The sequence below is a fragment of the Manis javanica genome, chromosome 9 (genome assembly GCF_040802235.1).
Source record: "Manis javanica isolate MJ-LG chromosome 9, MJ_LKY, whole genome shotgun sequence".
Taxonomy (NCBI): domain Eukaryota; kingdom Metazoa; phylum Chordata; class Mammalia; order Pholidota; family Manidae; genus Manis; species Manis javanica.
Window position 1 is genome coordinate 113,854,589 of NC_133164.1, and position 25,758 is coordinate 113,880,346.

The 25,758-nt window shown below is 46.8% G+C and overlaps 2 protein-coding genes across 3 annotated transcripts in view; one reads left to right on the forward strand and one right to left on the reverse strand.

Annotated features, from left to right (window-relative positions):
* Positions 1-25,758, forward strand: part of LOC108385223 (uncharacterized) — a 131,650-nt gene that overhangs the window by 88,612 nt on the left and 17,280 nt on the right. Inside the window, exon 9 of the mRNA XM_073213293.1 lies at positions 6,745-6,941. The gene's annotated coding sequence lies outside the window, so the exon portion shown is untranslated. The remainder of the gene's footprint in view (positions 1-6,744; positions 6,942-25,758) is intronic.
* The window catches only part of BCL2 (BCL2 apoptosis regulator), a 162,337-nt gene continuing 159,483 nt past the window's right edge, over positions 22,905-25,758 (reverse strand). Inside the window, exon 3 of one of the 2 annotated variants that reach the window (XM_037015567.2) lies at positions 22,905-24,834. In XM_037015567.2, coding sequence (XP_036871462.1) covers positions 24,700-24,834 — 135 coding nt within the window. In that variant the 3' untranslated portion in view covers positions 22,905-24,699. The remainder of the gene's footprint in view (positions 24,835-25,758) is intronic. The other variant, XR_012121262.1, reaches the window with a different exon arrangement.

A 25,758-nucleotide genomic window follows, 5' to 3' on the forward strand; every position in this document is an offset into this window, starting at 1 on the left:
AAAACAAGAAATATTGTAAGTTGATTTGTTTTTGTGCTTCGGTTGTTGTGAGTGTGTGTGTGTTATTGTTGCTTTTACTGTCTTGGTACCGGGCAACCAGACCGGCCAGTGGCTCCAAGTTGGGAAGACACAGTCTGCCCTTCTCACCCTTTGCCATCTCGGCCGACTCCTGGTGAGGACTGGGGCTGCTTCATTTCTTTGTCAGTTCAAACCACATCCTGCCCATTTCCACTTTCCATAGACAGCTCGTGACACTGGCGATTGTAAGATGTGGCAGGCTTCTGGGTGAAGTGATAGCAGAGGCCTTCTTCACAGAAGTGAGAGTAATTCATCCAGTGGGTAACATGTCAGGTCTGGGCATTGAGTTTACCCCCACCCCCAACTTGATCCGAATGCCCAGTTTGGGGAGTGAATTGCTACTCAGCTGTCTGTTACTATCTTGATCTTACAGCGTTCTAGATAAAAGCTAAGCACAAGGCAGGATGGCAGAGGTGTCCCGTGAAAGAGCTACCTGTTGTCCGGCCCCAGGCCTGAATCCGATTGACGGCAAGTGCATCAGCTGTCTTCTAGTTCCTTTAGAGATAAGGAAGCGTCCTCATTTACCACTGAGCAAACTGAGTCAAGGGAGGTCAGTGCTCTGACCAATGAGACGGAGCCTCTTCGAGGCAGGGCCTGGAACGGTCTCTGGGCTCCTGGCTCAAGTTCACTCTAAGTAGACCAGTTATACCCAGATCTGCAATTTCAGGACTATGGGCTTCACTAGAATGTGTCCTGGTGCATGGCTTGGGTCCTGGTGACCAGGGGCCCATCCCACATCTGGAAGCTGTTGGGTAAGAGCAAGGCTGGAGGTCAGGACCAAACAACAGATTAAGCCTGTGCTCAGAGCACCAAGGACACCAATGAAATACATTTTTTGGAAAGAATTTGACCCTTGAAAAAGGAAAAAGGAGGAGGATAAGGAGGAGAAGCAGCAGCATTGTTATTAATAATCATTATGAGAAATCAGAACTCTGGACTTCTTAAACTGATGCTTTGGGATCATTTTATTTTTAAGGGTGTGTTGGCAGACATCACAGTCTTTCCAGCATTCCTGGGAAATTGGGAGAGTGATGGAGAACCGTGGCCCAATACAGGGCTGCAGAAGGAACCACGCTTGGGCTACCCAGGCCTGGGGAAGGGACTCAGGGCCAGCCTGAGTGGTGAGTGTCCCTGGAGTGTGCGCCCCGGAGCCCCATGATGTCCGGTGGGGGCTCGGGACCTGTCTTTGTGCTTCTCCCAGGAGGGCCTGGAAAGCTGAAGGCAGCCCTGACCTCAGGAAACAGTGTTTTTCAAAGACATCTCTTCCAGAGACTTCTGACCTTGGACAATGTTTATCACCAGGCTGAGGGCTCCCCTTATCTTTCAAGGGTACAAGGTGGCCTGTAAATGGTTAACTTATTAACTCAGCTTTTGATTCTCACTGGGAAATGGAGGACTGAACAGCACCCTGAGAGGCAGGTGTGTGCATGGGGGCCTCACAGTGCCCCCCAGAGCCTCACCTTGGCTCCGTTTGCACAGCCCATGAGCACCATGGGGAGGCAGCTGCTGCTGCAATCAGCCCCTTTTGAGCAAATAGCAGCCCCCGGAAGGTTCAGTCCCAGACCCGTCCCGCTCAGAGTTGGCGCTAATTCTAGCTCTCTGTGGGGCACATGCCCTGTTGTCAGTTTAACTGACAGCCCAGATGAGAGGGGCTGGCTGGGCCCCACAGGTTGCACAACCAGCCGCTTTGCCAACTGAGGGAAGAGACAGCCTTTCAAACCCCTCTGGTCAAAAACAAACTTCCTTTACTGCTGGCCTCTCCACCATCTCCTCTCCATCCCCTATTTTTAGTTTTCAAGTTTGGTCTTAATTAGGTGTGTGTGTGTGTGTGTGTGTGTGTGTGTGTGTGTGTGTGTGTGTGTGTGTTTGGTGGGGAGGATGGTGGGTGACTTTCTTTACTCATTCAAGCATCCGCCTGGTGTCTCTGGCTCCTTTTCCTAGTTTGAGGCATGCCCAGGACCGTTTTTCACCATTGACCAGCACTGGGCACCCATAGGTCTCTGGACACAGGTGGCATCTGGAATGAGCAAGTGAGCTTGGCCATGCAGCAGACAGTGAATTCCATGCTGTGGCATGTTCAGCAGATTCATGCAGGCTTTTCCTTGCCCCAGAAGGAACACTATATCCAACAGCTGCATCCCCAGACTGACACCCAACAGCTCGCCAGTCAGGTCCTCACCCTGCATGAGCCCCACAGAAGCACGATTAGCCCCACCAAGGTGCACTTCACCTGCGCCCCTTGCTCCAACACCATCTGCACACTCCCTCCTGTGCAATGGCTGTTCACTTATTTCATCTCCACCATAGTTGTCTGCCTGGCGGCAAGTGTAAGACTCCATGGAAGCAGTGACAATACGATATGTGTGTTTTTACTGATTCCAAGCTAATTCAGCCATTCAAACTCAGGTGGCAGGGAGCCTTGGCACTCCATCTCCCCAGAAGGACCTGCACATCCTGAGACCCATCTGGGCCAGGAAGGGCAGGAAATTCCAAGGACGGCTAAGCCAAAGCTCTGAGCACTCTGGTAGGTCCCAAGGCTTCAGGAAAAAGAAAAAGAACATGGGAGCAAACAAACCCACACGCGAGCAGGAAAGGGAAAGCGAAGAGGCAGTGAAGGGAAGATGGGAAGACTACCCCCAGCTTGCACAGGTGCCCCACCGCAGCCCTGGGCTTCCCTTTCTGATGCTGCGCCCCTGGGGCCAAGCAGCCTCAAACCTGAGACCAGGAGAGCCCGCAGACGGCCAGCCAAGGGGCACCTACAAGGCCCACTCCTCGTCGTCTGCACTAGGTGCGCTGCTGGCCCGCCCCGGCTGCGGGGAGCTGGGGGGACCCTCACTGAGGCCCATGGCTCCTGGCTCTCTGCTCCGAGGGCCCATAGCTGGGCTTCCCGCCCGAAGGGGATGGGAGAACCCAGGAAGCCCAGCCTGTCATCATCCTGCGTCCACTCTCTCAGATATCAGGGGGAGGCTCAGCAAAGCTCCAAGCCCCTAAGGAGACAGAGGCTGTTACAGATCTGGGGCACACCCCCAAAGACGATGAGGTTCCCACTGGAGAGAAGGCTGTGAGGACCACATGATGCTGGAAAACAGGCCTCGGTTGGGTGTGTGGCATGTGTGAACTGAGCATGGCACTCACACTGCTCCCCCCATCTTGCCTGGGGTCTACAAGTGAGCTGACCAGCACTCCTGACTGCCTGGTTCCGGGTCTCCCATTCGGCTACAACCTCTGTACATGGATCAGTTCCGATTCCTGTTCTGTCCTGGGCCTGAAGCTCACCTGCTTCCCAACAGTGTGGACAGCCCTCCTGCGTGCTGTTTAACCATTGCTGAATTTAAACAGATGCGGTCAAGGGTGGCGGACCCCCAGTCTGACCCCTCTGGCTTTGCTATGTGTATCCAGTCCCCCCACCACGATCGATCTTCCTCGGCTCACCACCTCTCCCCGCAACCATTTGCTCCCCAATAATTTGAAACCCTTTCTTTGTGACAGAGTCAGTAAGTGTTGGCGGTTTACCTGCTGTGCATGATTCTAAGAATTCAAGAGGATAAGAAAGGTCGAGGGAGAGAGTGTGGAGCATGACAGAGTTCACTGGTAACCTGTACAGGATTCCTGGAAACCTACTCTTTGCCGTGTGACTGGTTAAGAAGAGCAAACGCTTGTGTGCCGACCTCAGTGCCCCCCTGTCATCCTGGTGTCTTTCTCTGTTTGGCGGTCTGGCTCCCCTTTGGCCTGGCACCTCCTTCTCTTCCCCACCCTCCTCATTGCTTCTGACTCCCAGGCACTGAGGGGAGTCCCTCACCTAAGCCCACCTGGGAAACCATAGCTTCTAGCTCCAGCACTGTGGGCCAGGGGATGGACATCTGCTGTGTGAATTGTTCCCCAAAGGCAAAGAACCTCCTCATTTCAAATTAGCTCCGGTATAATGAAGAGGCACAGACAGATAGATAGGGAAACCCCTTCCTTATTTTATGCAGCCTTCCAGTTTATACTGTGCAAGTTTATCTGCACCTAGGATAAGATTTGGAAGGAGGATGGCTCACAGAGTGGAAAGGGACTTGGTGGGAGGCCGTGTGTGTGCATGTATGTCTAGGTGTGTATGTGGGCATGTGCATGTGTGCATGCATGCTTGGGTGTGTGCATGTGCATATCTGTGCACGCATTCATATGTGTGTGTGAATCTTCAAGGAACAAGGAGAAGGGAGTGGTTGAATATTACTGGAGGGCAGGAGTAGATCACTCCAAAGGACCTTGGTCAGTCACTAGGAGGAGACAAGAGAAAAGGTGAGGATAAAGTTCTGCTGAACAGGAGTGGAGGGCTGAGAACAAGAAACCAGAAACCTTTTTCTTTGCCCAGAACTGGGTTCAGGAATGCTTCTTCTGATTCCTTGGGAATCCCAGTGGTGTTTGAAAAGAGCTGCTCCTTACAATAGAGGTTGGAGAAAAGATCCTACTCAGTGAAAAAGGTCGGAAGAATCAGTAACTTCTCTGAGTGGGGGCACACACAGGCCCCCATCAGCAGCACCACTGCGGTGGCTTAGGGAGACCCCTGGCCAGAATAGGACAGAGTCTGTCCACTTCCCTGGGGCAGAGATGGTGGTTACTCCCCTCTGATATCATCTGGGAAGCATTTTCTAAGTAGTTACAGTAAAAAGGCAGAAGACACCAGAGGTGAAGCCCCGCAAAGTCAAGGCCGCAGTGGGCTGTGTGCAGGTGTGAGCCCCAAGCCTGTGCCAGGGGGCCCCCCTGTCCTGCAGCAGGGAGGAGTGGGGCCAGAGGCCAGGGCTGGGCTCAGAGAGGAGGAGGAGGGGGTCACGCCCTGCCTTCTAGCTCCCCCAACACCCCCTAAGGTGGAATGTCTGGACACCTGCTCCCGGTCATGTTCTGTCTCTACCCCTTCCTTCTTTCCTGAGTGTGACCGCAGAGTGTGGGGACTCTGGGAGCAGGGGTGGGAGTAGGCTAGTTGGGCCAAGTCTGGGGTGATTACTTGAGTCCCACTAAGTTGGATCCTTATAGTAAGCTCCTTGCAGCGCCGTCTGGCCAGGGGTCCCGAGAGTACCCTGTAGGAGAAGGTGCTCAGCAAGCATGGGGTCACGACAATCCTCTAATTAACGAGCTGGTTTTCCTTCTGGCATTTGGGATATAAATAAAAAAGCAGGTCTGTGAGTATTTCCTTTTTCCCTATCACATGCCATCAAAGTCAGGTTCAAAAGTTACAGTAAATTAAGAACTAACAGCACTTTCAAAGAGTCAGGAGGAAAATACACTCAGTTCATCCTAACATTGAACGTATGACCCGGTCAGCTCTCTCTCTGGGGAGCAGGAATCTGTGGGACCACACAGATAGGATGAGGCCCCCATGCTCAGGAGTCCGCAGTTTCCTTTTGGCAGACCCGGTGAATGTGTACAGAAATACCAGAAGACCACTCAGGCCGGAGGGCAGGAGAAATCAGGAGGGGCCTCGCTGCGTGGGAGCCTCAGGGAAGGGTTTGTGGGGGTGGTGGGCCTGAGGGGCCCAGAGGGCAAGAACCGGGTCTAGGTAACAGGAGGGAGGGGGAGGAATGCTAGCAAGCGGGCGAATGTGTCTGTGTGCGTGAGTGTGTGTAAGTGTATCAGAATAAAAAGAAGTCTGGAAGTGGGGTTGGCAAGGGATATCTGGCTAAAAAGAATCGTGAACCTTTTTTCAGCTTCCCACAGGCCAGGCCACACATTTACATGTCGCCCATCCTTACAACAGCCCTGAGAGTTTATTATTATGTTCATTTTGCAGATGAGAAAACCAAGGTTCAGAAAGGCTTGCGTCAAAGGTCCGTAAAAGGAAAGAAACAGAATTCAGACTCACATTTCTCTCCAAACATTTGTTCTTAATCACATATCTCCTGGCATCTGCCTGAGAGGTCTTGGGTGTCGAGTGGAGGGCACATACAGGGGGATGGAGAGAGTTAGGTGTCTCTATTGAGAGGGCAGCAGAAGATTCCAGTCTCACTTCAGGGGGCCTGAGGGAGCTGCTGTGAGCATTTGGTCCCAGGAGGGATGTGGAGAAATGCGTGTTTGGAACAAAGGAATGGAGATAGAGAGATGCCAGAGGGCAGGGAGAATGCCAGTGAGCAGGCCTCATGGCTGGAGCCCAGCTGGAGGGGTGCAGGAAAGGAAGGGGGCAGCAGAAAGGCCCCGCGGGGGGCAGACTGCCTGAGTCCCAGGGTGGAGGAGGGCACCTGGAGCGGTGACCCCAGGAGCCGGAGCCAGGCTCTGAGGAGGGGCAGCCTGGGGACAGGAGAAATAACAGCAGGCCCGGACACCAACCCACTCTCTCCAGGTGTGCTCTGTCTTGTGCAAAGGAGGATCAGCTACTGGATGGATTTCAGGAGCATGGGGCGGACAGAGTAAGGGCCCTTCCTCGTGGAACTCCTGGGCTTTGATACTCCCGTGTGATGGACACGCCAAGTGACCCTCCAGGGAGGAGATAGAGTACGTGGGATTTCGCAAACTTATCTGACAATAAGACCTTATTTCTGCAAAGTCCTCCTGGAGCTGGTGTTCCACAGAACACTCTTTGGGGAGCACCGTGGTGGGTGGTCATGTGAAATGTGGGCAGTTTGGAGACTGGGGTGCAGAGCTGAGGCTCTTGTTTCACTGACCTACTAAGTTACCCTGTCTTTTGTTTTCTAGATCTTGCTTTGTCCGCTTCTCGAGTCTGCTGCGGAGGGAGCTGTGGGACGGGGCATTTTCTCTCTCGTGACTGGCCTGCAGGCAGGACTGCGCCCCCTGGCAGCGGCCCTTCTCCAGCCTTCACGGGGACGGGGACGGGCCTCCCCTGCACCTGGCCTGGGTCATGCTCTCCCAGCCCTCACGGCTCCTGCGTGCAGGTGGGTGCAGGAGAGCCACGCTGTCTGAGTAACATTCTGCCTCAGGGAAGACAACCAATGGGCACTTTAGAACAGCCTGGGGGTTATGGCGATATCACAGTAATAATAATAATATGGCTTATTTGCTATAGACAAGAATGCAGAATAGAAAGGATCCTGGACTCCATCCAGTCGGTGTGAGTTACAAAGGAGCCAAACAGCCACTTGAGAAGGTCTCACGGGTGTGGCAGGTCTGAGCCCTCCCGGCCAGCGGGGTGGATGGGGAAACCAGGAGTATTTGGGGTTACTGGTTGCACGGCGCTCTGCAGCGTGTCCCTGCTGGGACGGAAGGCTGGACTCCAGGGACCATTCGGTGGGTCCGGATTCTGGAGACCAGAACTTCCAACCCCAGTCCAGCCACAGAGGGCTGGCTGACCCCAGGGCAAAACACTTTGTGTGGTTTCCTCATTTGGAAAGAAAAAAACAAGAGAGATAAAATCTGATCTACCTCTCAGAGGTTCGGGTGGTTTCTGTTTTGCTTTTTGTGAGGAGCAACTAATAAAAATGATACCAAACCCCTCTGAAAATAAATACAGGCTCTATGCATTTCTAGCAATAATAGCGTGTATTCTCATTGAGATTGCAGCTCAATTTACCACGATAAAATCACTGGTAAATTTCTAAAAAGTTAGTTCTTTGTGCCCAGACCTCCTCCATAGAAAGTAGTTTTCTATCAGGGAAAGTTAAAGGACACTCCAAGTCATTCATTTGGGGGTTTATGTATTTCTTTTCCCCAGTTGAATAGTTGAATAGCACACACATTCTCTCCTCTCTCTCTCTCTCTCTGTCTCTCTCTCTCTCTCACTCTCGCCAGGTTTCCATTTTGGTCATATTTCAGAAATGGCTGGACTTCAGATTCTGAACTCTCGCTTACAGAGAGGGAATTTAGAAAAAATAATGAGATTAGCTGATAAGTAAACAAACATTTTAATTGAGACTCAAACCGTAGAAGTACTTTGGGCAGCGTGGGATTACATGTTTCCATATTCTTTGTTGGTCTTCAGGAAACTAAAGCCCAGAAGGTTATATTAAACATAAATCACCCAACTCCACAGGGCTCTGGAAAGAGGTTTTAATGTAGCAATTTAAAGGCGAATAGTGGTGCAAAAATGCAGTGGCACAAATGGTGTTTCTGTTGCTTTTGTTTCTGAAAGAAAAGAAATTAACTCTGGGGGAGGGTAGAAAAGGACCGTATTTCAGATCCCTTTTCTGCCAATAAAGGGAAATACTTTGATGGACTTCACTGATCCCTTAAGAAAAGAGGTAGATTTGGGCCCTACAAGGGAAGAGGTCTTTAATGCTACTTTGTGAGAACCTGGACTCTGGCCCTTGAGTGCTTCTAAGTTGAAAACTTCACTGCATTTATCTTTTTTGTTGGTGTTTAATACATATTTCATAGGCTCCCATCTTAAAAGCTTTCTGATTGATTGGCAAGGAGCCAGCTCTCTTATCTAACTGGACTCAGTTCCCGCTTTCTCTCCCCAAACCCAGAGCATCCAGGAAGGCTGAATGATCGTGGAGCACAAGTCGCAGCTCTGTTCTTCCTCCTTGGGTGTCCTTCTGTGGCGCAGCTGTAAGGTGCTCGCCCAGCTCCTCTCTCCTTTTTCCTTTGGATTCTAGGTGGCCTTGCTAATCATCACCTGCACGTGGTTCTGGGGCCCTGCCACCTTCTCACCCGGCTGAAACTGGTTGAGAGCAGGCTCGTCGCAGGGCTGACTGGAGACCCAAGGTCCCCTCTGTCCCCCAGCGTCCACTTCCTTTTTCATTTTCCTTACATCAGGAAGGACCCCTGAGAGCCGTCCTGTCCATCACATAGCCTCTAGCCACATGCAGCTATTTACATTTTAGTTAAATGAAGTGAAATTTAAAATTTAATTCCTCAGTCACATGTGTCACATTTCAAATGTTCAAGGTGGCCAGTATTTGGGCAGGGCAGATACAGAACACGTCTGTCATCACAGAAAGTTCTGTTGAACTGTGCTGCCTCGGAGATTACCCAGCCATGGCTTTCATTTTCACTGAATTTTAAGAAGATGAGACCCATAAAGGTTAAATGACTTTTCCAAGGATATCCAGGGATTTATAACCATATACTTCTTGGCTGTTTTGGCATTCTCAGGGATGTCCCTTATTTTGATCTTTTTTTAAAAATAGATTTTCTATATCAAATATGTATTTGATTTTTGCAAGTAAAATAATCTAATACAGTGATGGCCTTGAAGTATGAAAACACTGATTCTTTTTGGAGATGCTCAACCTGATATAGTCAATTGCATTTGAATGATTTCCCCATTTTTAGTGACCCATACATTTCACAAGAAAGAGGAAAACTAGATTAATTTTTGGACATAGTTATGTTTATTCCCTACTCTGGATGTGCTAATAATATTTTTATGCTCCTAAAGACACTTTGAAAACTGGAATTGGTTACATGAGAAGGTCACTGGGTCAGCAGGGCCCTAGAGTCACAGGACATGTCACCATGGCACCCAGGTAGTCCATGTCACTGGCCAGACTGAAGATGAGAGGGCAGTGGTACAGGCTTACCACACATGGGTTCCTGAATATTCTTTGTAGACGCTTAGCCTCTCTTAGAGTCAAGACCTTAAATAAATGTCTCTCTCACTCAGCAGTGTTCAGGATTAATGCAGTGCATCATGTAAGATCTCACTGGGGCCGGACGTCAGGGTAGGTGGGAGGGCTGAAGCCTTGCTCAGTTGCAGAAATTAAATACAGAGAGCAACAGAGCATTAAAGATGGGGGACCCAGGACTTGTAGACTCCTGATAAAGATCCCCCCCAAAAGAGGAGCCCAGAAATGTCCTTTTCTACCCGGCTTTCTTGCATAAAATTTGCCTCAAAGGAGATCAAAGGGAATTCTAGGCAATTAAGTTTTAAGTTATTAATTCAGTGAAATTGATCTGCAATTATTCCAGCAGTTAACCCAACCATGGTATAGAGAGAAGATAAAAGAAGGTATCTGGGCCTACCGTGGCCTTTACTCATTTCCTTTACAATGAATATCTCTCCTTATGTTCTCCCCAGCCCCGTCCATGCACAGGCAATAAGGAAATATGAAAGAAAGCCACGAGCATCTCCCCTTTGCACAGTGGTTGTGCTTCTCTGATTCTGGGGACTTGGCTCGGAGAAGACACCACAAAGGCCAGTGTTCCCCGTGGGTGTGATTTCATTGAACAGACACTGAGCCCTGGGACAGCAGAAGTTCTACTAGTGCTTTGGGAGAATTACATCCCACAATAGCAAACCAGCTTGTGAGGACCCAGAAAACAGGAGACTGTGTCAGGGAAGACCAGACGGGGCCTGGGAACCATCCAGGGCTTCACGTCCATAAGGAAGCTCCAGGACCCAGGGTGTTGGAGAGCTAGCAAACCCAACGTAGTGTTCTGCTCTCTTTTGTAATGTTCCCCAGAATGTCTGAGCCAGGGCTCCTTGAGCTATCCATAGGCAGGAGGGAGAGCTCAGGTGGGCAGAAGTTGAGGCCTTTGTGGCGTGGCCAGGAGTATCTCCCTCCTCTCAAGGTAAGTCCTTCTCCCACCTGGACTCATCCTGGAGACGCACTGTGCAGGTTTCCAAAATGGGGCCTCTGGTCCGCCCCGCCTTGACTATTCAGGTGCTGGCAGAGTCAGGTTCCTAGGAAACAGTTATTGGTTGAACCAGATATTCTTCCCAACACTTGGTTTATTACAAGGGGGAAATGAGAGGACAAACTGTACGGAGGCATTATCCCCGCATGCTTTGAAGATATAGCCAGGGAAGAATTTCAAGAGGGTCCAGAGTAGGTGTGAGGGGGTGCAATGGAGGTGCTGGGAAACAAGGAAATGAGACCAGAGAAAACTGCTGGCTGGGGAGGTGGATGTTACACTGAGCTTAAGGGTTGGGGGGGGCAGGGCATCTCTGGCTACCAGACTTTGTCCCCGTGGATGGTGAACTCCCCGAATGCTGGAGCTTTGGCTCAAGATGCGTGGATGGTCACAAGCTGTCTGCGCTGACTGGTTGTGATGGGGACCATGTGCCTGGGGAAGTGCAGGGTTTGGCCTCAAGGACACAGCTGATGAACTCAGAAAGGGAAATCTGATGGAGTTGGAAAACTCACACCTCAGTGCCACTACTATGAGCTAGGAAGCTTTGTGAAGATTAATGAACCTCTCTGAACTTCAGTTTTTTTATTGTGGCAGGCTGAATAATGGCCCCCAAAGATGTCCACATCCTAATCTCCAGAACCTGTGAATACATCACTTAGATGGTAAAATGGACTGTGCAGATGTGGCTAAGTTAATGATCTTGAGATGGGGAGACTCTCCGGATGTCTGGGGGGCTCTATGTCATTGTAGGGTTCTGTTGAGAAGGACACAGGAGTGCTGGAGTGACAGCAGGAGAGGGATGTGCAGATGGGAGCAGAGGCTGGAGGGACGAGGGGAGGGGGCCCTGAGCCACGGGTGCAGGCAGCCTCCTGAAGCCGGAACAGGCCCGAAAGGAGTCATCCCACAAGGCTCCGCCCACTCCACTGTCCTCAAGGCGAGTCGGGGCAGCAGGAGGTGGGTGTGGCTCTTCCAGAAAACCATGGTAAAGCACTTTCGGACTGCTGGAGTCCGAGGACATGCTTCTGAGTCCTCTCCCAGAAAGTTCTGGGGATCCCAGGTTCCCCGCGGGTAACCTGCTGCCTCATCGGTCCTGCGGTCATCCTGCTGTAGTCCTGCATCCCAGCTCCGCACAGACGCATCCTTGGGTGTTGGCAGGGTCGCAGGTGTCCTTCAGGCACCCTCTCAGATCATGTGGCAGAGGAGACTGAAAAATGTCACCAAACTATGTGGCTGTGAAGTGGGTGAGGACTCAGAGGATGTCATCGACAGAAGGCTGGGCATTGCTTGACACCAGTGATGTCATTTGATAATTTTCTGATCACTCATATGTTCCCTCATAGATTCCTGCCCTTCTCACTGGCTTTGTTTTGCATCTGAGAGACTGAATGTAAACAGACAATGGCCAGACCATACACAAACATAGAGTTCTGACCCACAGTCTGCACCAACCAGCTCAGGAAACCAACCCATTCTCTATAGTAAGCAGGCCAGGTGTTCACTCTATTCTCTATAAATCAGACTGTAGCAAGGCAGACCTCTGTCTCTAATAACAATCCAGGACGCCAAACAATAACCCCTGAAATGATCAGCCCCAAATGGCCATGACTTGAGTAATCACTGACAGCTTCTCTGATTTTTGTCCGCATTTCCAACTTAGGACCAGCCAGAGAAAGCCAGATATGCTCCTGAGGATGGTCACTTAGCTGGCCCCCCTACACTTTCCCATGCTGACGGCCCCAGTCAGGGTACACAAAGCCTTCCTTTTTCCACTAGGAAGGTTTCCTTCTGCCTGCCTTTGACCCTCTCCAAATGTTAGTGATTAAGTGATGGTGGCTGACTCCCTTGTTACATATGGCAAGCTCTGATAAATAGCCTTTGCTTTTCTCATTTGGTTGGTCCTCATTTATTTCCACACATCACACAAATGGCGAGTGTAGATTTACGGTGAGTACATGCTGTTTGCTCCTGGACATGGACAAATTTGGTCATATGTGATTTGATTGGAGTGACGACGACAGTGGCCTCATGAAGCCCAAGACCCCATTTGGTTTCTGTCTTTGGGTACGTGGCTTCCCCAGGGGTGGGAGATGAGTGTGATGAAATAGTGACTACTGTTTGAACTTCAATTAGTTTCGGGACCACTGGGTGGACCATAAAGGAAGTAATAAATGAGGGCAAATGGGAAAGGCCAAAAATTGGAGTTTTGTTTTTAAGTAACACTTGGGAGAGAATGATTTAGGAATGAACACAACATATTTCCCTAGACCCCGGCACACAGGTCTCATTTTAAAGAAAACAATGAGAAGATAAGTTTTAAGTGGTGTCATAGGGAATGTTAGAAGCTAATGTTACTAATCTGAAAGCTATCAGGGCAAGGAAATATCCAGGTGCTTATGAGGTAAAGATATTGCAGGAACTCTCCATAGACGTCTCAAATTTTCGGTCTTCGAAGATAAGGTCCACCTGCAGTGTTCTCTGCAGTGTCATTGTTAAAAAGTTTATAGCTGGGCATTATCAAGACGGGCGTTCAGGATGTGTACCTGGCTCCAAGAGCCTCACTTGATGAAGATCCTGGGATCACTTGTCACTCACTCTGTCTCTTTCTCTGTAAATAAAAATGCAAACTCAAGGTCTGGTAATGATTAAGAAAATTGTTGACATTGTGGGTATTTATAGGAATTTGCTTATTTGATTCAGTTTCTTAATTTAAGTGGTTACTCTGTCTTTGTGGATATTGTGGGCTTATTATTTTCTGTGTCTGCCCAGCCTTTCAGGGTTTGGAATACTAAATTATTTTCCATTTTATGTGGCATCACAATTCCTTTACACTCACCACGTTGATCTCCTTCACATCACCCCAAGACATGGCAAGACAAACAGTACACTCCCACTGAGTGGAAAAGCAACCCAAGAGTCGTGACAGAATGCTTTACCCAAGTGCACGTTTTTAGCAAGCCAGAGCTCAAACCCAGGTCTTCTGATATCAAGTGCTCCACAGTACCACCAGGGCCTTTAATACTTCCGTTGAACACAATGCAATCTCCTTTCCTCTTTCAGCTTGTAGCAAATGGTTCGGAGAACTCTTTCAGCTAAGTGTGGAAGAGAAGAGCTGAGGAAGTTGGAGAGAAGGGCGCTTTCCAGCCTTAGAATTTAATTAGCAGGTGAGGAGTGAGGTGAGTGGGGACAGGCAGAGAAGGGCATTCTATAGACACACTGTTGGTGTGTGAGCTGTGAAATATCTGTACACAGAGTCTAGCGCTGTGCTGTCCATCATGGTAGCTGCCAGCCACATGTGGCTCTTGGCTGCTGCTCATGCTGTAGGCCAGGCACTGAGTTATCTTCATTCCAGACTGTCTTTCCAACGGTGTTTGTAGAGCAAAGGCAGACATGATGTCTTCTTCCAGAGCAAAGGGCAGATGTGCTATGGCTCATTGTAAAAGTTTCAAGTTCCCTAAAAGACTCAATTCAGAGCTCCTCTCCTGCATCACACCTGCTGTGTGCACAGATATCTTCTGGTCCTCTTTAGGGTGTCTTGTGGGACCTGGAGCTTGGGGACCTGGCTCAACAATGCTGATATTCTGGCTACTACACTTGCTGTGAGTTCAAATTGAGAGGTGCTCCAACTGTCCGGTCCACACTGATTTCAAAGACTGTATATAAAAAAAGAATGGAAATGACCTCAGTAATTTCCATATTGATTATGTTGACATGATATATTTATTGGGTCAAATCAAAATTTATTATTAAAATTAATTTCATGTATTATTATTTTAATTTTTTAACATGACTACTAGAAAATGAAAAATCCCATCTGTGGCTCACAGTTTAGTTCTATGGGACAGCGCGAGTCCGGCGGCTTCCCCTCCAGATAAGACAGTCACTCGGTAGGCGAGGCTGAGTGAGGCGGGGAGGCCGTCTGTGTCTGCGACAGGCCAGAGATGCCTGCAGCGGAGGGCGGGAGGAGAGGCGGTCGGCCTGCCCCTGGGAGTGAGGCCCTTCTTATGCAAGACATTAAAGCAGCGGCAAGAGTTCCATGTGGCAATTTTAATGGAAACATTTTCCCTTCTGCAACCTAATTTCTTTCCTAAACTCCACCCAAGGCAAAATGGATTATTGCTTCTTGGAAATCCAACCAGGGGACTTGAAAATGTTTCAGATTAAAAACAGAAAAGCCCAAGAAAGAAAAATAATTACATTTCTAAAAGCTTTTAGAACAAATGCTTGCTTGTGAAAAATACTTTTCCTGTAAATATTTTATTCCTCCCTTCCTTTCCTTTGTTCCCCAGCTGAGAACTTCCACATGGATGTAGGGGATGATGTTCCCCTTGGGAGAGAAGATCAAAGCCACTCTGGGTCTATTGCTGCTGAGTTTTACTCATTCATTGCAGCTTCTACTCCCACCTGCCTGCAGGGTTCTGTGATAATGTGGGCTCAAAACTTTGGAAAAAAGAAGAAGGCAGAGAAAAATCTGTAGATAAAGCACCTATGCCAGGGCTTGGCGAGAGAGAGAGAGAGAGAGAGAGAGAGAGAGAGAGAGAGAGGGAGAGAGAGAGAAGGTTATGGTTGATATGTGGGAACCTGCCTCTAAACAAATCTATTTTGAAAGATAACATTTAGTAATGTAAGTAGCAAGTTACTCCAGAGTGATGCTAAAGATGACTCCAGAAAACAAGGGGCCCATCAAATGATAAATACTTTTAAAAAGAAAAAAACAGGCAAGACACTATAGAGTGGAGTTCAGCAAGTGTGTGTTGGGAGATTCATCCATTAATCAACCATACAAAGAGCATTGGGTGGGAATGATGTGCCTGACAATAGCACTGGGGGAATGACAATACCACTGATAGAAAAGGGGAAGGTAGGGAAAGACCTAGTCTTTATGATAAATTATATTTGGTGGATGTGTTGAGCTGATCGTAAATATCCAGTTGCCTGTGGATACCAGGTGGTTGAACAGAGAGGACCCCAAGGCAATCTTTGATTATTAGCAGCATTGAGGCAACTCTTAGCTAAGGACCCGAGATCACATTTGGTGTGATCCTTTTAAAGAGATGTTGATGCACAGGTGTGTCCAGATGGAGGAACTAGGATGGTGTAGGGCTGAGAACTGTGGCTAGAACATTCAGCGTAGTCTATGAGCAAAGCCTACATGGACATATTTTGCTGTCTGCATTCAGGGGCCTGACTGCAGCAGAAGTAGACTTGTTCTGCATCCCTGCTAGGAGACAGTTTGCCATGGGACTCTCATGTTTCTGCTCATGCTGCAGGCAGGCACGAGTGATCTGTGTTCCAGACCGTCTTTCCAAGGATGTTTGTAGAGCAAAGACAGACATAATGTCTTCTTCTGGAGCAAAGGGCAGACATGCTTACGGCTCACTGTAAAAGTTTCAAGTTTCCTAAACTCCTCAACGCAGAGCTCGTCTTCTGCATCACACCCACTGTGTATGTAGACATCTTCTGGTCCTCTTCAGGGTGTCTTACGGGAATTGGGGCTTGGGGACCTGGCTCGACAATGCTGATACTCTTGGCTACTGCAGTTGTGGTGGGTAATAATCTGTTGTTTGTCTCTGACTCAGGAATCTCATGTTTTCAACCAGCATCCATTAAATGGTGGCATCCTGACCATGCGTTAGCTCGCATGCAGGGAAAAATCTCAGGCCCTTTAGAGTTTTTGACAGTTGCACTCAGAGATTCTTATTCTGGGTTCAAGGAGGAACTGTAGAAAGACCCTGAAAGGAACCTGCAATGAAAGCCAAGTCAGAGAGAGTACTTCTCTAAGGGATGAGAAAAGGGAGAAAAAAAGAACAGGGCCTGATTGCTTTGGGGCACGCCTCTCATTATGGATGCGGCTCACATTTCCGGAGCATATATTAAGGATGGTACAGGACCATGCAACCAAGAACATGCAGACAGTCTAACAAATGACAAGCAGGATAAGGTGGGAAATGAGCTGTGGGTTTTTTTTTTAATGCAAAAAAAAAAAAAAGAAAAGAAAATTTTAACACAAATTTGCACCAAAAAGAATACATTCAAAATGGACTAGCCTCCCATACTTTTCTAAAACAAAAGTCTGTGAATTTTAATGAATGTTTGTAACCCTAGGGCTTCATTTTAATTTTTTTCCCCTCGGAATGAGTAATTATTACAGTATTATTATGCAATTACCTGCTTCCTTGGTGCTGACAGAAAAATTCATTGCAATATAAAATTCCTGCTGGATCTTGGAGAAAGGAGTGTATCTTCAGCACTCTCGCAAGTGCCCTTGAGCTCCCAAAAAACTCCAGTGGAGAGCTGAGAGGGGCATAAGACCCAAGACAAATTTGTCTTCCAACAAGTTGTTGGTGTGCTGCTAAAAGAAGTTTGAAAGACATGTCTCACCCTTGCACACATTTAAATTGACATTTAATTTATGAAATTTAAATATAAAGAGTTGCAAAGGATTTAATTTCCAATGAGTTGTTAATCATATGAGAAAGAAAATTGTCCCAAAGCTGTTTGTGGTAGAACTTTTTTGTATGATGTAATTTATAGCCCCTTCAGTGAAGTAATTATGATTCTTGATAAAATGCTTGAGTAATCTCCGGATAGACTTTAACAGGATTAAGAAATCCCAAGAAGTTAGAGCTCCCCACTTGACTATCTGAAAACATGTCAATCAGACTTTGGCTGTTTGGTTGTGGCACAATTTCTGTTTTTCTACAGATCTCTTCCAAGAGAGAATCCCTGAATTGAGGCCAGTTTGAAATAGAATTTTCACACATACTTAGAACAAATTTGTCTGAGAAGTCATTCTAACAATTGACATTTAAAAATAAATGTGTTACATCATTTTTAAAATTATAGACGATGGAATCTAAAAACCACAATGGTTTGATTCTCAGCATAATCTACATGAAAAAAAATTCAGAAGCAAGCTATTTTTTGACCCCTGGAAGTTTTACATTTTTCTTTTTCTCCCACTAGATTCACACTTCTACCCTTCATTTTATCCTAGTATAACGTTTCTTACAAGTGAAAGTTTAAAATTAATGAACCTCTTCTGATTTCCTACAACAAAAGTCAGTCAGTGAATCTCTGTGACCATAAGGATTTACTTTTTTGTTCCTGGGTTGAGTAATTATTACAATGATTATTATTACCCAACTGATAAGAGTCTTCAAATATATTACATATTTTGATAAATAATTACTAAATGTAAAATTTTAATTTTATTGGACATACACCTCTTCTGAGATGAATGGGGCTGGATTATTCCCATCCCCTTTCCCTTTGCCAGGAAGGACAACAAATTCATAAGTGAAAATTCCCATTCCTAGAGAGCGGGGGTTCACCATGAAGTCTGCTCCTGTTTTTTGTGTTTATGGATGTAAGCTCTGAGGAGTGTTGCTCACATACCAAGTACATAGACTGGAATGCTACTCAGCTCTGGATTTCTGAGTTAACATTCTGAAATCACATTAAGAGAGTATCTGCCAGCTGTCTTGACTAGGTGCAACTTTGTTGAAAGCAAAGAATTGAAAAAATGATCTGCAAAACGATTTGCTCTTCAGTCACTGATGTTTAATATAACTCAAGGATTTCAAATCATACCTGTTAGTAATCCAAGGGCTTTAATACCCAGGGCAGTGCCCAGGGCTGTGCAGGTAAATTGACTCTCTAGCGAAAAAAGAAAAAGAACGAAGGGCAGAAAGTTCTGCTTTGTAGCTTTTGCTCATTTCCATGGTGTAAATACTTCCACCATGGTCAATTCCAAGCTACCACGATGACTTCGCTGATGAGTTGGGAAGCGATGTGCATGATTGGCGCCCCCTGTGCGTATGAGACAGCCTGGCGCCCAACTGTGGTGCCCTTCTAAGGGTCAGAGAGGGAGAGGAGTGTGCCCGTTTATGGAAAGTGACAGGTGGTGGTGAAAAGCAAGGTGGGGGATGAGGACTGGCCTGACCTCAGGAATCTTCTCAAGGAAATCAGTTAATGACAGAGCACCCATGGATGCTGAGGACATTGGTTCCCCATACCTGCCTACCCCTTAGAAAAGCTGTGCCCCCGAGGCTCCATGTGCAGCCTTGTGAAGACAACTGGTTGAGAGTCGGGGTGGAGGACTTGGAGGCAGCCGGGCCACGGCTCACATCCCGCCTCTGCAACTTACAATGTTTGAGGACTTGGACTATTAACTGCTGTGAGTCTTTGTTTTCTCCTATAAAAAAGGAAAAGCCAATGCCTACTTGACAAGGGAGTAAGAGGCAGCGGTGGTGTGTGTACAGGGCTGGCATCCAGCAGAGGCTCACAGATGGCTGCTACTATCAGAGTCCTTTCAGTTGAGTTGAAGGGAAGCATGCAGAGGGTTGACGGCCTAGGTGTCGGAATGAAGGAAACAGGTGCTTTGCTACTCAGGGTTTTTATACTCCAAAGCAAGTGACTGCTTTGGTTATTTTTAAATGCTCACTTCAAATCAGAACTTCCAGCTTGTTTCTCCCCTTTTCATATAATGTTTCATCTTAGGGAATGCAGAGTGTGGGGTCTCCACTAGGATTGGGAAACACACCCAGGGGCAATAGTGGCTCTCTCAGGGAGTGGACCGCAAGGCCAGTCCATCCGGGACTGAACCAGAGAGTTAGGAGCCACGCAACAAAGGGACTGTTTCTAAGGTAATTTCACCTGTAAGGCAATCCTGGAGCCTGGTCCCCCAGTGTTCATTAGAGTGAAGTTCCTGGTGGCTGTACGCTCCTGTTAAGAAGGCTTTGTAAAGATTTGTTTACTGATGACGAGTGGCAGGGCAAAATTGTGTCACTGCATTATAAACAAATCCAGGGTACAACCAATAGCTCACATTGTACTTTATTTTTCTTTATAATATTAACTGGACAGACAAGGAAAGTTTACTGGCAATGTGACTTTTCCAATAACACAGAGTGTCATTATATTTAATGCTGGCCAGCTACAGACTTGTTTTAACTATGTAAAGTATGCTTATCATATATGTTTGTGTGTGTGCAGAATTTTGCAGGTGATTTGCCACCACCCAGTCTTAAAAACAGCCCATGGAAGGTAAAAATGTGAAAACCCTGATAACAGACGCTTTCAATACAAAAACACCTTTATACACTTATTTTATTTAAAACAGAAATAATCCCAGTAACTCAAAACAAAAGCCAAACTTGGTTGAAAACCGAAGAAGGATAGTATAATAAACACAGCCACCAAAACTTCCCCAGAAGAAATGTGATTGGCTACTCCTCCTTCAAATGCTACCTGGAGGGAAAAAATTAAGTCAAAGAGCTTGCCAGAAGGCCCACTACAGCTTCCTCAAAAGGCTTAGGTATGTGGCATTACTAATACACTATAGCCATATTTAGTAACAGTCCCAGGAATCTTTTGATTAAGCTTCTCCATCTTCCACAGTTGTTTTGTCTGCTGGGCTTATGCTGATACACCAAACAACCTGACCATCAATAGGATACTCGCTTTAATTTACTTTTCCAGGGTAGTCATGATGAATTGCTGCAATAGCGTTTGTACTGCATCTGGTTTTCTTTGTGGTCAGTGGCATGCATATTTCATGGCTGTCCAAAGAGCACACACATGGACCAGAATGATGACTTGGGTAAGGAGAAGGGACTTGGATTATCATTTACCCAATTCAGTGTCACACTGTTTTTTATTTTTATTTTTCTATGTGATATAAAATAATACTCAGAAACAGATGTCCCTACCAACTGGAGGATTTTCATGAACTATCCTGTTGGTTAAAACGGTAGATTTATTGTTTAAATAGCCATAAGACACACCCAGCCTTGAACTATAGACCACGGATGGTAACTGTTTTAAAAGAGTTTTGGCCCATCTACATGGCCGTACAGAGCTGGACTCTGAGTTGTTCTGATGTCTCTAGAATCTAGACATTCCACAGAACTTAGCAATGTTTCTCATGTACTGCAGAAGACCCTTCATGGAGACATCGCATTTACCGTAGCAAAGAGCTCTCCTTGTTTCCATTTCACGCCCTGATCTGGTCTTGGAAATGTTTAGCTCCTCTGAAAATTCTTCTTCCCACCCCCCAACAAATGTCCTTTGTCCCATAATAATAATAAAAAAAAATCCCTGAAAGATCCAAATTGAATAACAATAAAGATCTGATTGGAAGCTTCATAAGCCTGACAATGTAGAATTGTACTTCTTAAAAAGTGTGTAACCACATTTGCCTGGGCTGCAAAAGACACCACAGAATAAGATCAGAATAGAATTTCAACGGACTCCCTAATTTCCTTAGAAGGGCTTGTATTTCAAGCCCTTCCTGTTTTTGCCTGATAGAGGAGGTGTATCTTACTAACTATAATGTGATAAGAAGGCCTAAAAACAGCCACTGCCTTTAAAGTACAATTGGAATCAGAATTTAAGCTCACATTCATAAATTAGTCATTTTAGCATAAGTTTAATTACTTACAATATAGGCTATTTGTAATTCTGTTCACTCACCAGATCCTTGATGTGAAAGCTAGGCATGTGTTGGGACTGTCCTAATTATTTACCTTTTATCATGATTATTGAAACTTCTCTTGACTTATTATCACTTCCTAATTTCCCACATTGGGTCAGGACTAGTTCTTTAGATGATAAGCAAGAAATTATTTACTAATGAAATAAAATTCACATCTACATGGAAGGTCAAATCTGAATGTGCAGAGAAAAGCAAGCTGCCGCACAGTGTGGAGGGTTTTTTTTATTTGCTTGAACTACAGCATGGTGCGTCCTTAATTCAAAATGTGACTTTAATCCAAATCTTAAGACTACAAGGGTTTTCAGACACTGTAACATCTGAGATGCAGTGGTTGCTGTAGAAAGGTCGCTGGTCATGTGACCTTCAGGCTGCATGGGGTGCCTGGGAGGCTCCTGGCGCTTCCCTCCTTGCGGCTCTTGTTAGAGCCCGTGACCCCAGTTTGGGAGTGCCCGTGTTCTACTGAACCCTGACCTTGGTCAACATACGCACTGTGTCGACGGCATTTCAGGTGGGAATCCTGTCCCATCACAAAATGGGGAGGAATGGTTGCTTCTCTGTTGTCTGATTACAAAATAATTGAGACAGTGAAAGAAAGGGGGGGAGGAAAAGACTAGTTGAGGCTTTTATATAAATTCAGTGCTTCTAATGTGTTTTTAACAACAAGGATATGCAACAGCAGCTACTCTTGGAGTGAGTGCAGCCACACTATACAAGTTCTGAGGGCAGGCGGCTGGGCGTGTTTACTTACCATTAACACCAGACAATAAAGCCGCACAGCAAAAAGAAACCAGCCAGAAGCTCGCCCGCAGGACCTTACAGATATATATATGTATACACACACACACACACACACACACACACACACACACACACACACACACACACACATATATATATATATATACACATTTTTAGAATATTCTGCAAATCCCAGTATGAACAACAACAAAAAACAACAAAAGACAAACAGGCTTTATATTAAAAACGTCCACGTTCTTCACTGTTACCTTGAAAGCAGCTCGGAGGAACTTGCCACTTAGCGTGTACTGCACACTGACTCCTCTAGAATGATCTTGGCAGGATAGCAGCACAGGATTTGATTTTCCATATTCATCACTTTTGACAATGTAAACTTTTCATATATTAATATTTCACTAAAAAATTAGAATCATTCAAAGGTCTGATCATCCTGAGGCCTGCCAGGGAGGTCAGGCTTCCTACAGGGGTTTCCTGCTTCCCCAGGGGCCCCTCTGCATTTCAGTACGAGGGCCCTGTGGAAGGAGGGCAGGAGGGTTCTGGAGGGGTCTTGTCAAAATGTAAAGCAACTCTCTAAAGGTCAAACCATCATGGCCGGAACTTAATCCCCTGGTCATTTCCCATCTGGATTTTCAACTGCGTGAACCTCATGTGGCTTAACCAAACATGTATGTAATACTAAGTAATGTGAATTAGACTCAGACTTGCCCAGGGACAAGTAAACCTTCAAGGAACAAGGTCAAAGGGAATAACAGACAGATTGCTCTAAATACACAATTTTGTTGACATGGAAATGCATGTAACTTGGTTGAAGCTTCAAGGAACAAGGTCAAAGGGAACAACAGACAGATTGCTCCAAATACACAATTTTGTTGACATGGAAATGCATGTAACTTGGTTGAAGTAAAGCTCCTTGACGGTCAGCATGCCCCAGGGTTTCTCAGACAGCTGAGACCCAGGGCTTATCTCACCTGCAGAAATGCTTTTAAAGAATTGAGACAAACATCTCAAATGGAAAAAAAAAAGATTTTTGCTAACAGTGTAGAGGCCATAACTAACTACAATTTTTCCAAAAAAAAAAAAATGCTGAGATGCGTGTATTTTTTTAAAGCAGCTTTTGAAATATCAACTACAGCATCAAACATTGAACACAGTACATTCCAAAGTTAATACAGATAAATGGTATATAATGCAATAATGCCACAGTTATTCCATGTATGTCTGAAAGCTGATTCTAAACTTGAAAAAATAATTTCTAGTTTATGAGCTGGAGATTTCACTTCCTTTGCTTCCTTGCTAGAGTTTTCCATCAACGATTTTTTTTCTTTTTAATGTCCCAGGATGTACAGATAATTCCCAACATTCCACACCTGAAACCTTTGTTCTTCCTTTGTCAGGTTTTCAAATAAAATCAAACTATACTGACAAGATAATGTTTGATATCTCAATTCCACAGATGTAGGTTAATTAATCCATGACATCTCATTTCAACGCCTTCTTCAGGATTTATGACCCTCCCCAAAGTAATTTAAAGCCTGGCTTTAAACTGCACAGACAGGTGGGTGGCCACGTGGCCAACATGCCTGCGCCACAGCCACCCTGCACACAGGCCATGTGTGCCCCTTTCCTCGTCTCCTCTGGGTGGTGGCATTCCTGGCCTTCGCTACCCGCCTCTGCTGGGGAAGACGCGGCTCCTGCATCCTCCCTCCACAGTGATAAACGTCTTAACAGCTCTGGCTCCCAGGATCCACGGTCCCCATGGAAACAGCCTGACCAGAGGCCCATGGGGGACAGGCCCAGGCCTCCTTCTGTTCCTTCCGGACAGTGGAATTCTGAGCTCTGTCCGCTTCCAGACAGTCGGGGCCCACACTGCTCTGTGTAAAACCCTCAAGCAGGCTGGCCAGCACCCAGGTTCAGGTCCAGAACAAAGCGTCCGAGCCGGGGCAAGGCGGGATCCGGACTGCGGCCTCTTTTGGAAAAGCAGGCACTTGTGGCGGCCTGATGCTTCTGGGTTAAGTTGCCGAAATGTTCGCTTCCTCGCATTCCAGAGGATTCTGTTTCACACACAGACAGAGCCAGTATTTGGAGGGGGAGCGTATCCAAAATATATGAACATACACATCAGGGTTTAAGGTACTGGATGATATTGTATAAATTGCTAAAATGCTTCTCGGCACAATTGGTAGCTTAAAAAAATACTTTGCTATGTTTTAATGGCATTTCCCCCCATCACTGTTCTTCAGTGTGGAAATCTTGGCAGACACCAAGTCCATCTGAAGTTCACAGTTTTTTTCTTCCAAACGGGTATGTACCATGTGAGCCATCTGCTCTTCAGGCCAGGGAAGAATACTCCTCCCTGCCAAGCACCTTCCCCTCTGCTAGTATCTCAGCCCCCAGGGCAAATAAATGCAAGGAAAATGAACACCTTCTTCCTGACCTCCAACAGCCAGACACCCAGCTTCTGGAACAGTCCAGTCCTTTGTCAGGTGGTTTGCTCTTCAGATCGTGATTCAGTCCAGCCAACAACATGGAAAACAAATTGGTGTTTATAGGCACAGGAGATCCCGGCTGAGCCCCCCAGGTGGGGCTTGGCAATTGGCGGTAGGGTTTCCAAAGACGAGAGGTTGGATGGGACTGTTTAAATAAATAAATCTTTTTTTCTTGATAATGTAAAAAATAAATGGTATTTCCCTTTGGCAGTAAATAGCTGATTCGAAGTTGAGCCTGAAAGCTGTTTTTGTTTCTGTTGTTTTAGTTTTTGTTTTGAAGAGACCACAGCTTCGTCTGGTGGTCAGACACTACAATGCATATATGTCTACTGCTTTAGTGAACCTTTTGCATATTCATCTGTGGCGGGCCTACTGACCTCACTTGTGGCCCAGGTAGGCACCCAGGGTGATGCAGGCGCCCACCAGGGCCAGACTGAGCAGGGCCTTGAGAGACAGCCAGGAGAAGTCAAACAGAGGCTGCATGCTGGGGCCATAGAGTTCCACAAAGGCGTCCTGCAGGGGGAGAGGGGGACAGAAAAGACAGCGTATGAGAGAGTACAGAATGCAAGCCTGCGGGGAGCGCTGCTCCCAGCCTGAGCGCCCGGGGCACCTTCAGAAGGGGCCTGGGAAAAGAAACGCTCTTTTGGGGGGCAGTGATTTCAGACCCACTCTTTCCACCTTCATTCAATAAATATTTATGGAGATCCTATTAACGTGCCAGGCCCCACAGGGACACAGCAGTGAGTGACCTAGACTAAAAGTTCCTACCTCACCAAGCTTTTATCTAGTCAGGTGGGACAGATGGCAAACAAAATAAATGTATCCTACGGTATATTAGAGAGTAGTAAGTGCCAAGGAGAAGAGGGAAACTGCAAAGGCAGTTAGGAATATTGGATGCTTTGCAATTTTCCCGAGCGTGGCCATTCATAAAAGTGATAAAAAAAACACGGACAACAGCTACGCTCCTTGAGGGCTTGCCGGGTGCCAGGCACTGTAACAAATGCCTACCATGCATTCCTGTGTTTATGCTTCATACCAATCTTACAGAGTCATTTTATTTACTCCTGTTCTGTAGAGGAAAATACTGAGGGGGAAAAAACAAAACAGAACAGATTAAAGGATTTGCCAGCGCCCTTTACTCTGCTGATGAGCTGGACACAAACAGGGTGGCCTCCACTGGTGGCATGCCTGGCCTCTGAGGTCAGTGGCAGGGTTCACCCTGGGAAAGAAAGCTGTTTCACCCAGGAGTGGCTAGACTAGACAACCGCAGCTCTGCATTTAGCGCAAGGCCTGAACTTCACACAGCATGTGGTCACTTAAGGTCAGTTATGTGTCACTGGCCACCCAGGCCCCCAGGGAGAGAACACAGCTCCTGTTTTCCCTTCCATTTACTGCACTGAAGGCCTGCAGCGTGTTGAAACAAAATCCTCTGGATTG